General features: G+C 42.6%; 1 protein-coding gene across 1 annotated transcript in view; it reads right to left on the bottom strand.

Annotated features, from left to right (window-relative positions):
* The window catches only part of TEX15 (testis expressed 15, meiosis and synapsis associated), a 44,817-nt gene that overhangs the window by 10,925 nt on the left and 18,571 nt on the right, over window positions 1–15,321 (bottom strand). The window contains exons 8-9 of the mRNA XM_031943781.1: window positions 4,764–13,898; window positions 3,637–4,682 (exon numbers count right to left, since the gene is read on the bottom strand). Of these exons, the coding sequence (XP_031799641.1) occupies window positions 3,637–4,682; window positions 4,764–13,898 (10,181 nt within the window). The remainder of the gene's footprint in view (window positions 1–3,636; window positions 4,683–4,763; window positions 13,899–15,321) is intronic.

The following is a 15,321-nucleotide window of genomic DNA, read 5'->3' as shown; positions in this document are numbered from 1 at the left end:
CAGTCTCCTGACACTGTTACTAGTTTTCTCTTCAACTCTGACTCTGGCCACTCCTTTTTTTTGAGATCATCATCTAAGCGAGTTGGGTGTTCCTCAGGTCAATACCTTGTATCTAGTTCTTTTTACATCTTTTCTAAGGGGACTTTTCTTTCCCAGATCTTTATTTCCAACTCAAATCTCATACCAAAGCTAGTCAGACCTACCTCACTAAGTGCCTACTGGATATGTCAAATATGTACAAAACATCATCTTTTTTCTTTTAATTTTAATTTATTTTCAATTCCAAATCCTCTCCCTTCCTTCACCCTGTCCAGCCACTGAGAAAGAAAAATTTAAATATTACATATAGAAAATCATACAAATATATTTCCACATTAGTCATGTTCACATCCTCTTCCCTCTCCCCCCCCTCCAAACCTTCCCACTCTGTAATATGCATGCATGTGCACATACATATACACTCACAGAAGTTTGGTGCAGAAAAAAGTATTTCTTCCACTGGGAAACAGAAAAGATTTTGGAAAAGGGATGTGGGGATAAAAATGCAGGTAGATCCATAAAGATTATACATAGAAGCAAAATAAATTTCAACCTAATGAAGTTAATCTTGAAGAAGGATTTAAGGGGAAAAACATTTATAAAAATGTGATTGGCATCTGAGTGAGAGGGAGAAAAGAAAGGCAAGGATTTAGAAACATGGTATTGAGCACATATATAGCGCATCGAGCTCTAAGAGTGCCAGAAAACAAATACTGATTACATACCAGTCTTACTATCTCTCCTTTTTTGTAAAGAGAACAGGAAACTAAGAGAAGATAAATCATAAAAGAACAGGATAGAGAGGAAATAAAAAATTTTAACAGTGACTGTCAATGGGACAAATAATACTAATGTAATGGAAGAGGAAAACAGAACAGATGAGAAAGGGACAACAACATGAAGCAATAGGTACCATAACGATTCACACACAGTTAAAATAAGGATTGAAGGAGAATTTGTTGTTTTTCTTTAGAAATAAATAAATAAAACCAAGGTTAGCAGTCATGATCTTAGGAGAGGAATCAGCAAAAAGAAACTGATTGAAAGATTAATAGGGAAATGACTTTAAAGACAATGAATTAACAATGAATTAGTTTCAATATTCCACACATTCCCCAAATGATATAATATTCAAATATATTTAAAGGAAAAACTAAACAGGCTATAAGGGAAAATAGACAGTAAAACTATTAATATTTCAGGACCTAAATATACCCTTTTTCTAATTTAGATAAATGGGATAATGTGAAAAATTTTTAAAAACTAAATTTAAAGTACCGTATAAATACTTTATTATTGTTAAGTCATTTCAGTCATGTCCAACTCCTTGTGAGCCCATTTAGGACTTTCTTGTCAAAGATACTGGAGTTGGTTTGCCATTTCCTTCTCCAGATCATTTGATGAGGAAACTGAGGCAAAGAGGATTAAGTGACTTGCCCAGGCTCATCCAGCTAGTAAGTATCTCAGGTCAGATTTGAACTCAGGAAGATGGGTCTTCCTGACTACAGGCCCAGCGTTTTATACACTGTGTCATCTAACTACCATAAAAATACTATTATTAACACAAATCTAAAAAAGGCCACAAAGAATTATAAATTAAGGACTTGAATAGCATTAAAGAAAAGTTAAGATATGATAAATCTTTGATGATTACTGAATAGTTAATTAATTACTGAATAGAAGTATGTTCAATTAGGTATGAAACCTTTACAAAAACTGACAATATATTAGGGCATAAAAGACTCACGAAAATGCAGAAATAGTAAACATATACTTTTCTGATCACAATGCAATAAAAACAGATTAATTCAAAAGAATTAAGAGATCGAAGAACAAATCATAGTATCAAAAGATAATTTCATCAGAAACACCACCATATATGAGAAACAATATACCAAAATGTTTGGGAATGTGACCAAAGATGTACAAAACATCATCTTGTAATATATTAAAGACCAAAAGACCAAAGAGGTCTTTGAGGAAATTTTAAATCTCTCAACATGTTCCTCAACAAAGGGGAAAAAGAAAAGATCAATAAACTGAGAATGCAAAAAAAAAAAAATTTAAATTTAAAAACCCAATCACAGACAATGAAATAGAAATTCTGAAAAGCAAATAAGAGATTAACAAAATCTAAAATCTCATTTTGCAAATAACTAAAATTAGAGAATTTATTTTGGAACCAAAAAATAAAAGTGAAAAAATAGATTACCAATACCAAAATGAAAACTCATTTATAATGAATGAAAACAAAGAATAAAGGAATAAAGAGACTATTTTGCTCAATTATATGCCAATTAAACTGACACCTTATTGGATGAATATTTACAAGAATGTAAAATATCAAGGATAAAGATCAAGAAATAAAGAATCTAAATAACCCAGTCTCAGAAAAGATAAATGAGCTAAAAATGAACTCCTTGATTAAACTGAAATCTTAGAATTAAAATGTTAAAAACTCTTTTCTATGTGTGCACATACACACACACAACACACACACACTCACACTCTATCTTTTCAGTCTCCCAAACTCAGTTTTCTTCAAGTTCACATTCTCCCTCTGACCTCACAAAGCTCCTCAGTTGCTGAAATCATATATCCCAACCTTTTAATTCCCCATACACCCATCAAAGGGTTGTTCTCTAAGCCCAGGTGTCATGTCAGTCCCTAGTTAGTCAATGACCACTCTGGTGAACCCCTCTCTCTGATGGCTCCAGTGTCAAATACATATTCTGTCTGGCATTCACAACTGAATTCAGGCTACCTTATTCCAGCCTCCTCATTCAGTAAGGCAGTGGTCCTCAAAGTGTACTCCAAAGAATTGTTGGGGTCTCTGAAACCCTTTCAGAGGGTCTACAAATTCAAAACCATTTTTATTTCTAATATAGTAAATAGCTATAAATATAACCCATGTGAACAAAAACTCTTTGAACAGATCCTGGATAGTTTTTTGTTTTTTTTGTTTTTTAACAACATGAAGATACTGAGAACAACAGTTTTGAGAACCACTAAAGTAAAGTCTTGATGAGTGGGAACAATGAGTCCCTCTAAGAATCACATGTATTTGAATTCATACTATTCAATTTTCTTAAGTAAAATATAGGAATTGGTTCCAGCTCCCTGGAAATAGGCAATGCAAAATTCAACAGTGCAACCATATCAAGAAATTCACTATTCTCACTCACTTGGACCAATTTATATATTTTTCCTTTTCCTCCATAGCATAGTAAAGGAAAACTGGCCTTCTGGCTAAGTCCTCAAAGACCACTTCCATCTCTTAAGATTCCCTGATTTTATTTAAATCATGAAAAAAGAAATACAGCCTGACGATACTTTTCAATTTACTTTAGCTGACAACAAAGTGCTCTGATGTATGATCTTATGCTGGGCACTTCAAAACCAGATAGACGATACAGATGTTGCTCTTGGGAAGCTTAAAAGTCCAACATTGGGAGAGATGAGCACAAAAATAACTTAGACAAGGGATGAATTAGGTGCAGAAGAGAAACCCAGGAAAAGTGTTGGGAGAAACAGAGGAGGGGCAGAAGTAGCAACTTTGTGGGGGAGACATCGATCGAGACTTGGAGATATCCTTACCTTTGTTTTTTTGTGACTTGGCAGGTCAGGACTTTCAAACTGCTCTTGGTGGCTTTCACAAAGAGCTAAAGTAAAAGATCTTTTTTTAGAGACAGCTGGATCTTTGTGGGGTAAGACCAAAGGAGATGGTGATTTCCTGCAACAGATCTCCAGTTTCCTGGCAACCACGCTGGGCTTCATCTTATGAATGACCCTGATCTCCTGGCAGGCCCTTTCTGAATTGGAGAACATTTGACAGGTGAAAAGGGAGACATTACAGCTGCCCATTTTGGCACAGGAGACTTTTAGGTACTGTATGGTCTTCATGACTTTCATGACATGGGCCATTTTCCCCAGATCTTTCTGGGAAGCCAAAGTTAGATTTTGCAACAACTCGGAAAACTGGTTATAATTGTGCTCAAGTTCAGAAAGAGTCGTGCCATAATTTACTGACATGGTATAAGGCATGAGGTCCACATATGTGGCGATAGGTGGATTGGACTTTTCAAGGAGTGTCCTTATTTCGGAAAGTTCTGTGAGTTCTCTAGACAGCAGCTGGAGGGCGTATGAGGAGTTGGCCCCTTTGGGATACTCGCAGATGACAGCTGCCTCATCCTTGAGTTCTAGGATAGCTACCTCCACTGCCTCCCACAAGCAGGTTGCCGCATTCTCTTTTAGCAATGAAAAGGAAGCATTTTTTTCTTGGTTTTCTATCAGCTCTGGAAGGAGAGACAAATCAAACCATAGCATTCCCCGGAATCTTGGTTTGTTCAGTTTTTTGGCCTTGACATTTTTCAGGAAGTGAATTGTTTCAGCAAGCATGACCATTTCAATGTACATCTCAACAGCTTCAGGCTTCAGGATGACTACCTGATGGCTATGCTTATTGAACACATCCAGCACATTGTCTTCGGTAATCAAGAGGCTGTCCACAGGGGCCTCCTGCAGAATCTGAAAGCACTTCTTTAAGGTTTCTAGGTGGCTTGTGCATCTCACTGTAAGTTCCTCTAACTGTTTCAGGTCAGCAGATTCCGCTTGGTCTAATATTTCTCCGACACAGCAAATATCTGGGAGAGAGAAGAGAGAATCACTAAATCTGAAACTTCCCTTTCCAAGCCCCTCTCCCATCAAGCAGTCACAATACTTACTGAGAGTATTTCCAAGAGTTTCCTCAAGGCAATTCTTAGAAACATCTTCCGCTTGTCCATCAGCTTCTAGAGTCTCATAGATCTGCTGAAATTTCTTAAGGACACATTGGTTAAATGTGAGTTCTTTTATCTTGGGAGAGTTGCTTTTGCTAACTGATGGGCCCTTCTCTTTCCAAACCAGACTTTTAGCAGCATCAAAGAAGATGTGTTCCAGACCATAGAGGGATATCTTCATACTGACTGATTCAGAGTTTTTTATAAAGTGCATCTTGTAAGAGATCATTTCCATGATGATCCAAAGATGGTCTTGTTTCCCAGGACAAGACTGAATTTTAGTGAGATGGTCCTGGTTACTGATTGGTTCCAAAGTACTTTTCCTTAAACTCTCTAAATCTTCCAAATTGTCTCCAAAATTGACCCCACAGGTGAGTGGTGCAGAAAGTATAAAATCAAAGTAATTGGAGCAGTGTTTCATGATATCTTCACACTCCTCAATCTGTCGTTTGTATTTCAAGATAGCATAGTAGGATTTGTTCTCCTTTCTGGCTTCTTCTAACAGTTTGATTAACTGACCACGGTAGTGCTGTAACTCACTGAATGCGTTGTACTTGAGCCTGTCTTGGAAAGCTGGGTAGAGACAGAACTGCTGCTGGTAGACTTTATTCCCACGGAGCAGCTCTTCATAAAGTGAAGCATCATACCACAGGAAGCTGCGGAATGTGGGCTCACTGCCCAAGAGACCCTTCTTGTTTTCAATGAACTGCATGGTTTCTATCATCATCTGGAGTTCTACTAGAGAATCTACAGCCCGTGGGTGGAGGCAGTGTCTACAGTTATTCCAACCATCCCCTTCCACCAGCAACTCCCGGGAAATCAGCACATGTTTAAAGGAACATTTTTGTTTTCTTTCAAAAGTTTCAATGAACAAAGGACGGACAGTCTGACATGTTTTTACTTGTCCTTGTAAACTCTTCAGAGTGGATGACTTGTCTGCTTTTTGCAGAATTCTAGACAGTTTCACAACGAATGTTGTAGGGTCCTTGGAAGAGTGACCCTCCTCTGGCTGCTGAGCAGGGGTGGCCTCAGGAATCCCCAAGTGCATTTTCATGATACTCATCTGGGAAGCTCCTTTCCATCTGCAGACAGGATCACCCATCCCTGTGGCTGGAAGTGCAGTGGAGGAGAGAGCCGGCTCATTACCTACTTCTATTCTGCCCTCCTGATGGCGTGCCTTTTTACTACATGGGGCAGCCACCGCAAGAGATCTGTCCCAGGCCCGGACCTTTTTACTCAGGCTTACTATTTGAATAGGCCATTTCTCTAAAGGTCCTGTTAAAACATTTGATTTTTTTACTATCCTTTCTGGCCATTGTTCCTTTTCTACTGGTCTTAATCGTCTTTTTCTATCATTTTTCTTTACCAAGGATTTTTGTGATGAACTTTTGGTATTCTCCAAGGAGGTGTTCATAAGGACCATCTCAACAGTCTTTTCCTTGCAATTTTTCTTTACAAGTGGTTCAGGCATCCCAATTATACCTAAAGCACCCTCTCCACCATTTTGAAGCTGTGACTGCCCCTGCAGCTGCTCCTGCAGCAGCTCTCGCGACTGCTCTTGCGGTTGTGGCAGCTCTTGCAGCTGCTCCTGCAGTTGCTCCTTTAGCTGCTCCTGCGCCTGTTCCTGTGGCTGCCCCTGCAGCTGTTCCTGCAGTTGCTTCTGTGGCTGTTCTTGCAGCTGGTCTTTGGACTGGTCCAGTGGCTGCTCCTTGAGCTGTTCTGGTGGCTGCTCTTGCATCTGTTCCTGTACTTGCTCCTGTGGTTGCTTCTGGGGCTGCTCTTGCAACTGGTCCTTGGGCTGCTCCAGTGGCTGATCCTGCAATTGCTCCTTGAGCTGTTCTGGTGGCTGCTCTTGCATTTGCTCCTGCACTTGCTCCTGTGGTTGCTCTTGCAATTGCTTCTGTGGCTGTTCTTTGGGCTGCTCCAGTGGTTGGTCCTTTGGCTGTTCTTGCACCTGTTCCAGTGGCTGCTCTTGCAGTTGCTCCTGCAGTTGCTTCTGTGGCTGTTCTTGCAGCTGTTCCAATAGCTGCTCTTGTAGGCACTCTTGCAGTTGCTTCTGTGGCTGGTCCTTGGGCTGCTCCAGTGGCTGGTTCTTAAGCTGTTCTGGTGATTGCTTTTGCAGTTGCTCCTGTGGCTGTTCTAGCTGCTCCTGCAGTTGCATCTGTGATTGTTCTTGCGGCTGGTCCTTGGGCTGCTCCAGTGACTGGAGCAGCTGTTCCTTTAGATGTTCTGACGGTTGCTTGTGCAGCTGCTCCTGCAGTTGCATCTGTGATTGTTCTTGCAACAGGTCCTTGGGCTGCTCTAGTGGCCAGTCCCTAGGCTGCTCCAGTGGCTGGTCCCTGGGCTGCTCCACTGGCCAGTCCCTGGTCTGCTCTGGTGGCCGGTCCCTGGTTTGCTCCAGTGGCTGGTCCCTGGTCTGTTCCGGTGGCTGGTCCTTCAGCTGTTCTGGTGGTTGCTCTTGCAGCTGCTCCTGCAGTTGTATCTGTGGCTGTGCTAGCTGCTCCTGCAGTTGCATTTGTGGCTGTGCTAGCTGCTCCTGCAGTTGCATTTGTGGCTGTTCTTGTGGCTGGTTCTTGGGCTGCTCTGATGGTTGCTCTTGTAGCTGCTCCTGCAGTTGCATTTGTGACTGTTCTTGTGGCTTGTTCTTGGGCTGCTCTGGTAGTTGCTCTTTCAACTGCTCCTGCAGTTGTATCTGTGGCTGTGCTAGCTGCTCCTGCAATTGCTCCTGCAGTTGCATTTGTGTATGTTCTTGTGGCTGGTTCTTGGGCTGCTCTGGTAGTTGCTCCTGCAGTTGCATCTGTGGCTGTTCTTGTGGCTGTTTCTTGGGCTGCTCTTGTAGTTGCTCTTGCAGCTGCTCCTGCAGTTGTATCTGTGGCTGTGCTAGCTGCTCCTGCAGTTGCATTTGTGTATGTACTTGTGGCAGGTCCTTGGGCTGCTCTGGTAGTTGCTCTTGCAGCTGCTCCTGCAGTTGTATCTGTGGCTGTGCTAGCTGCTCCTGCAGTTGCATCTGTGGCTGTTCTAGCTGCTCCTGCAATTGCTCCTGCAGTTGCATCTGTGGTGGTGCTAGCTGCTCCTGCAATTTCTCCTGCAGTTGCATCTCCAGCAACAGCATCTGTGGCTGTTCTTGTGGCTGCTCTGGTGGTTGCTCTTGCAGCTGCTCCTGCAATTGCATCTGCGATTGTTCTTGCAGCTGATCTTTGGGCTGCTCCAGTGGCTGGTCCTTCAGCTGTTCTGGTGGTTGCTCTTGCAGCTGCTCCTGCAGTTGTATCTGTGGCTGTGCTAGCTGCTCCTGCAATTTCTGCTCCTGCAGTTGCATCTGTGGCTGTTCTTGTGGCTGTTTCTTGGACTGCTCTGGTGGTTGCTCTTGCAGCTGCTCCTGCAGTTGTATCTGTGGCTGTGCTAGCTGCTCTTGCAATTGCTCCTGCAGTTGCATCTGTGGTTGTGCTAGCTGCTCCTGCAATTTCTCCTGCAGTTGCATCTGTGGCTGTTCTTGTGGCTGCTCTGGTAGTTGCTCTTGCAGCTGCTCCTGCAATTGCATCTGCGATTGTTCTTGCAGCTGATCTTTGGGCTGCTCCAGTGGCTGGTCCTTCAGCTGTTCTGGTGGTTGCTCTTGCAGCTGCTCCTGCAGTTGCATCTGTGGCTGTTCTAGCTGCTCCTGCAATTGCATCTGTGGCTGTTCTTGTGGCTGATTCTTGGGCTGCTCTGGTGGTTGCTCTTCCAGCTGCTCCTGCAGTTGTATCTGTGGCTGTTCTTGTGGCTGGCTCTTGAGCTGCTCTGGTGGTTGCTCTTGCAGCTGCATCTGTGGTTGTGCTAGCTGCTCCTGCAATTTCTCCTGCAGTTGCATCTGTGGCTGTTTTTGTGGCTGCTCTTGCAGCTGCTCCTGCAATTGCATCTGTGATTGTTCTTGCAGCTGATCTTTGGGCTGCTCCAGTGGCTGGTCCTTCAGCTGTTCTGGTGGTTGCTCTTGCAGCTGCTCCTGCAGTTGTATCTGTGGCTGTGCTAGCTGCTCCTGCAATTTCTCCTGCAGTTGCATCTGTGGCTGTTCTTGTGGCTGGTTCTTGGGCTGCTCTGGTGGTTGCTCTTCCAGCTGCTCCTGCAGTTGTATCTGTGGCTGTTCTTGTGGCTGGCTCTTGAGCTGCTCTGGTGGTTGCTCTTGCAGCTGCATCTGTGGTTGTGCTAGCTGCTCCTGCAATTTCTCCTGCAGTTGCATCTGTGGCTGTTTTTGTGGCTGCTCTTGCAGCTGCTCCTGCAATTGCATCTGTGATTGTTCTTGCAGCTGATCTTTGGGCTGCTCCAGTGGCTGGTCCTTCAGCTGTTCTGGTGGTTGCTCTTGCAGCTGCTCCTGCAGTTGCATCTGTGGCTGTTCTAGCTGCTCCTGCAATTGCATCTGTGGCTGTTCTTGTGGCTGATTCTTGGGCTGCTCTGGTGGTTGCTCTTGCAGCTGCCCCTGCAGTTGCATCTGTGGCTGTTCTAGCTGCCCCTGCAGTTGCATCTGTGATTGTTCTAGCTGCTCCTGCAGTTGCATCTGTGGCTGTTCTCGTGGCTGGTCCTTGGGTTGCTCCTTCAGCTGTTCTGGTGGCTGCCATTGCAGCCGCTTCTGTGGCTGGTCCTTGAGATTCTCCAGTAGCTGGTCCTTCAGCTGTTCTGGTGGCTGCTCCTTCAGCTGTTCCGGTGGCTGCTCCTTCAGCTGTTCCAGTGGCTGCTCCTGTAAAGATGGACTGTGAGTTGCAAGACTACTAACAGTCGGCAGGCTCCTGGACAATGTCTCAGAGTGGGGAGTCTGCCATTTGGTCTCATTATTTTTAACAGAGATCCCAGAAAAATGCAGAAACACACTCTCTCTTTCTTGGTTTGTACAGGGAGCCAAACTATCTGAGCACCCAACTACATCTTCTGAACCAGTCCTCAGTTCTGAGCTGACTGCAGGTAGATGACTTTCCAATTGGGGGAAATCTCTAGGCAACTTCAAATCATCTGTTTTAGAGACATCGACATTGAAAAATTGTTCTGTTTGAGATTTTAAGATGGAAATGAATATGTCAGGATTTGCTCTGGAGGTAATCTCACCATCATCTTCCAAATCTGGTTTACTGGTAAAACAGGAAAGGTTGCTTTCCCCAAGGCCATTGAAAAATTTCACATTTTTTTCTATTGGAGATGGAGCAGAAAGGACAACTGAGGAAGCCTCCCTGGAACTGACATCACTAGAGAGTCTCTCACTTCTTTCTTCAGTGTGAATGGTAGACAGGATGATAAAGTCCAAATTCCTTTCCCCATCAGCATTAGGAGGAGGGAAAGCTTTCAACTGTTCATCAGGTTCCTTGTGTTCAGCCCCTCTTCTTGGATCTTTCAAACTGCCCTTGCTTGATGCTGAGCCCCTAGACTCAGAGCGATGTGGTCTGTCAGAACTGGTGATTCTCGGGATGTTCACATGACTTACGGAGACCTCACTGGACAGGCCTTCTATAGAAAGTGACCTACGGTCTCCCTGGTGGTCCCTACTGCTGCTGCTGCTGCTGCTGCTGTAACCCTGGTGGTGTGGGGCAGAGGGCCGAGACCTAACCACTTCCAGTCCCGAAGCTCTCTTTTCTTCCCGTTTGTCATCTTTCCTCTTCTGCCAGTAATGCCTTGAGTAATACCTTTTTTCTGTTAGGAAATCATAACCTTCCAAGTCACAACATTCCCATAAACTGTTGTGTATGAACTCATAGGATTTGGGCAAGGGGCCATTTCTCCTTTTCTCCCCTACTTTAGTGATGAGCTGCAAGGACCGGTAAACCCTCCTGTGAGCTTTCTTTAAATGGAGCACAGCTCGGTCAAGTTTTCTTGACAGGCGTTTGCTCTTGCACAAGGACGCTTCGCTGTAAAGGACATTTAGAACGTTTCTGATGTGCCTTTCCGACTGTGAAAAGGTCTTGATCCGTCCTTCTGATAAAGAAGAAAACTGTTCGAACGACTGGTACTGAGTAGTCTTTCGGGTTACTCCGTAAGCTTCTGCGTACCTGATGCTCCTACTTGGTGTGACTTTGTCCTTTAAAGAGGCCGGCAGCTTCCCTTTGCCATTTTTAGACTTCACATCCTTGGCCTTAGGAGTTTTGCTCTGGGCGCCCCTTGGCTTTGCCAGGGAGCAGGTACTTCCATCCTTTGTGGGTGGTGAAGAGGCAGCAGGTTGAGGGGACAGTGCTAAGGGGTATTTGATTGCCTTGTGAACTGATGAGTCAGGAGGTGGCGAAAGAACCAAATCCCTCATAAGTTCTGATGCCTCTGGCCACACCTTCAGGGCCAGCTCATCTTTACCAGAGGAGTCGGTATTTTCACAAGTAAACTGGGAAGGACCAGCCATAGACTCTAATTCTTGCCATGCGTCAGTCATTTCTGCCTCTGCAATCTCTGGTGTGGCACACATTACCACCTCTTCCTGCATTGCTAGTGGCTCCTGAGAAAGGGTGAATTCTGATTGAATGATATTTGTGATTTGAATTTGCAAATCAGGAACCACCACTGGATTTACAAGCTCTCTGTGGTTTTTCTGGGTCCGAGAATAAATACAACTGCTCTCCTTAAGGAAATATTGGCTTCCATCCTCCTGTGGTGGACTACTTTTGGAAGTCTCTGAGGACCTGCTACTTCCAAACAGATTTTCCCAGTCTATACGAGATTCCAAGAGCTGGTACACAGAGTTCATTTCATCAGCAGACAGATTTTCAGGTATGGCTGTGTCCTGTGGCAGTAAAGAATCTTCACATTGTTCAGATTCTACTTCAATCTCATTGTTAAAGTTCAGATCTTGAGGAAATAGAACCTTCAGGTCCTCATTAATTGTTGGCTGTTCACATGCTTCATTGGGTTTTCTATAGTCCATATCATCTTCATGTTCTCCAAATACATTTGTCCCCCATGCTCCAAAACTGGGGCTCTGGGCAGCTTTTGCTACTTCTAGGAAGTTCCTTTGGTTGTTTCCACACTCAGTACTTAACACTGGGATGGGTAAGTTGCTACTTTCACGGCTGGGAAGGATCCCTCTTTGATTCCCAGGAGAAACTCTCTTTTGATTTTCAACCAAAGCAGTTTCTATAGACACATACTTTTTTTTCCAGGCTAGGTTATATGTTGATGAAAACTTTTCAGAATACAAAACTTCTGACCTGCATGCATTCTTAATCTTTCTTTCATCACTGACAACAGTGGGACAGTTTTTGTTCATATAAACAACTTGCTTCTCATCTTCATAAATATTTTCCATTCTATTTTTTCCTACAGAAGAACTCTGTCTCCTCTGTCTTTCAGGATTATTAATTTCTTCATTGCTAAATTCCTGTTCCTTATAATAAACATTCAGATCATTCTCAATCATTGGGTCACAGAATACAGGGCAATCTTGATTCCTGTCAACTTCTTCAGCAAGAGTAAAATTCGGTCTGCCATCTTTATGCAGGACAGCTGGAGACATTGGTTCACCTTTATTTTCCCCATGAACAACTGGGTACTTCCCACTCCTATCTCTGATCACCTTGAAATGGGGCACTTTAGCATCAAATGAGACATTAATCAAATTAGGCTTTTCTTTGGTCTGAACGAGGTCCTTTTCTTGGGAAGTATCAATGGGTATCAGATGCATATTTCCTATTTTTAATGCTACTTTTGGAGCTTTGGAAAAATATTTATCAATGTACATTCTTTCATATTTCAACCACTCTTCAAGGCAATTTTTTGAAGACTTCTCTGTATTTATAGGAAGGTAACTATTTCCTGATTTAAAAGGTATATGTTTGGGATTTGACTTCCCTACTTGCTCTTGAGGTAATGGGGAAGACTGCATTAGAACAGCTGGCCCATGCTTCCGAGGTTTTTTACAACTGTCACTGCCTTGGTGGGATAAGTTCAAAGTCTTGTGCTTTTCATGGGGAAGATAATTATCTCTTAAGCTACTCTTCCTTTCTCCATGAGTTGAGTCATGACTATTTCTTTTCTTGGGGAGTTTATTTTTTCCTTGTTTGGAATGGTTTTCTGTTTCAGGGGTCAGATTTTTCATATCTTGAGTATCCTGAATGAATTTATTTCTGCTTTCTTGTTGAGCCTGGAGAGATTCCGGGGGGGAAGGTGGTCGAAATCTTTCATGTACAATTTTTACGTCAGCAGGTTGTAATTCCTGGGTTACAGAGTTATGATTTATCTCTGAGATGTACTTTCTCTTAGCTTGTTTCTTAATAGGCAGAAGGATTCTGTTCATCTGGCTTGAGTTATGTGTTTCTTTATCACCATATTCCTGGTTCTCACATTCTGGAACAACTTCTTTGGAAGCATAGGAAAGACCAACTTGACAATCACTAATATGTTGGTCTTTTTTCGCATTACCCTGTGTTATCTCATGGAGAGTTCCATAGTCACAATTCTGAAAGAATATTCTTTTTAAAGCAGCTTCATAGGAAAAACCCTCAGGACAAAGGGAGTCCTGACTGAGTGCCATGGGCTCACTGGGGATGGCACCAGAGGAAAGAGCAGCATCCGTGGGAGGGGATGGCAAAGCATTCACATATGAATCAGGGTATTCTTCCCTGTTCTCCAGTGGCAAATTCTCTCCAGAGCCTGTCTCGGGGTTTGCCTGATCACGGGATCCTCCTCTTCTCAGCAGCCTAGGGTCCTTGATGAGCTTGGAGGTTGTCACGGTACTTGTACCAATGCTGTTAGCAAGAGCGACTGAAGCAGAAAGAGTGCTGAGGAATTTTTCAAGATAATTAAAGCTTATCAACATATCGCCATTCATATTTTGAAAGGCGTCCACACTAGGTGGGAGGGGCGGGTTAACCTCCGTTGCTTGTGCCTGAGAAGGGTTGTGGTTTTCCTCTAAATTATGCTCAGGCTGGCCATCAGTGGTACCCAAAGCAAAGAAGCTGTTTGTTTGTACATTTCCACAGGGAGAAGATGTATCAGGGGCCAAAGGATTCATCTCAGGATTACAGGAACAGCTGTCTTGGGTTGAGGAATCTGCAGGCTTTGGGAAATGCTCATAGATGATGGTAGCGTCTTTTCCCTTTCCAATTCTTTTGGCAACGGTACAGTTGTTCAAGGAGTCTCTTTTTTCTGTTAAAAATTAAAAAGAAAAAATATGCAAGTGAAAACTGTTTCTCTATAATTGATGGGCACAAAAGTCAGGTGACAACGTAAGAGTGAAAGAAAGTTCTAGAGCTGAAAAGGATTTTGGAGCTCATCTACTCCAACCACTTGTTATCAGAGATGAAGTGGTAAACATATATTTTATCTGACAATTTTTAATTCAATCCTTCCTAAATAAAGTTTTAAGCTCTAGGCATTTTCACTGGCTCTCTCTCAATACCTAGAATTCTTCTTACTCATTTTTAGTTTCCCCTAGGAATCTTTAAAACTCATGTCAAATACCTTCTTCTGATAAAAGAAAGCCTTTCCCCCCTCCTCCCCCCACCTGCTAGAGAGTCCCTTCAGAGAACTCCATCTGTCAACATTTTATTTTTTTCCTCTCTATATTATTTATATACATAAATACAACATGCAGATGTATTTACTGTACAATTTTTAATTTTTTGCCTGCAATCTCCCTTTAGGTTTTTTTTGTTTTTTTTTTGTTTTTGTTTTTTTTTTGCTGAGGCAATTGGGATTAAGTGACAGGGTCACACAGCTACTAAGTGCTAAGTGTCTGAAGCCAGATTTTAACTTAGATCCTCCAGACTTCAGAGCTGGTGCTCTATCCACAGTGCCACCTAGTTATCCCAGAATCAGAATTCTTTAAAAACAGAAAACCATGTTTTTGCTTTTCTTTGTATCCTGAATACTTACACAATGCCTGGCATAAAATTAACTACTCAATGAATGAGTGCTGACTGAATATCCAATGTTAATTCTTTAGTAGTGAAGATATTGTGGAGAAAATTTAGTTTTCTAGCATAACAATACCCAGGAAGGAAGGGGGAAAGAAAAGTATGACATTTACCCAAGTGTGTCTGATAAAATATTCTGAGTAACAAAAATCTGGATTTAGAGGCTTTGGATTAAAATTCAGGAAAGATGATCTCTTGAACAAAACAACTTGCCCTCAAGAATTGATAATAAGAGAGATACCTAATGTAGACAGCCTGAGAGAACAGATAATGGATGACTCTCAAAACCAACACTGGGGTTCAATTTTCCTAATTTCTTTTTCATAATCTTGCGTATGTGACTCTGGACAAGTTAATCTGAGACGTCACTAAACTTTCTAAGATGGTAAACAGTGGTTCTCCACTGGCTGAGAGGCAATTTTCCCATCAGAAGTTCCCACCCTTTGTGTGGAGTAACCTGAACAAAGACAGTTTTTTAAATAACAGCTTTTTCTTTTTTCTTTTTTTATGTTAAACATGTACAATTATCCTATACATATTTCCACAATTGTCATGCTGCACAAGAAAAATCAGATCAAAAGGGGAAAAAAATGAGAAAGAAAACAAAATACAAGCAAACAATAGCAAAAAAGTGAAAATACACTCCGTTCCCC

The sequence above is a fragment of the Sarcophilus harrisii genome, chromosome 6 (assembly GCF_902635505.1).
Source record: "Sarcophilus harrisii chromosome 6, mSarHar1.11, whole genome shotgun sequence".
In the NCBI taxonomy this organism is placed as follows: domain Eukaryota; kingdom Metazoa; phylum Chordata; class Mammalia; order Dasyuromorphia; family Dasyuridae; genus Sarcophilus; species Sarcophilus harrisii.
Note: the sequence above shows the minus strand (reverse complement) of the source record. Positions and strands in the feature narration are given on the sequence as shown.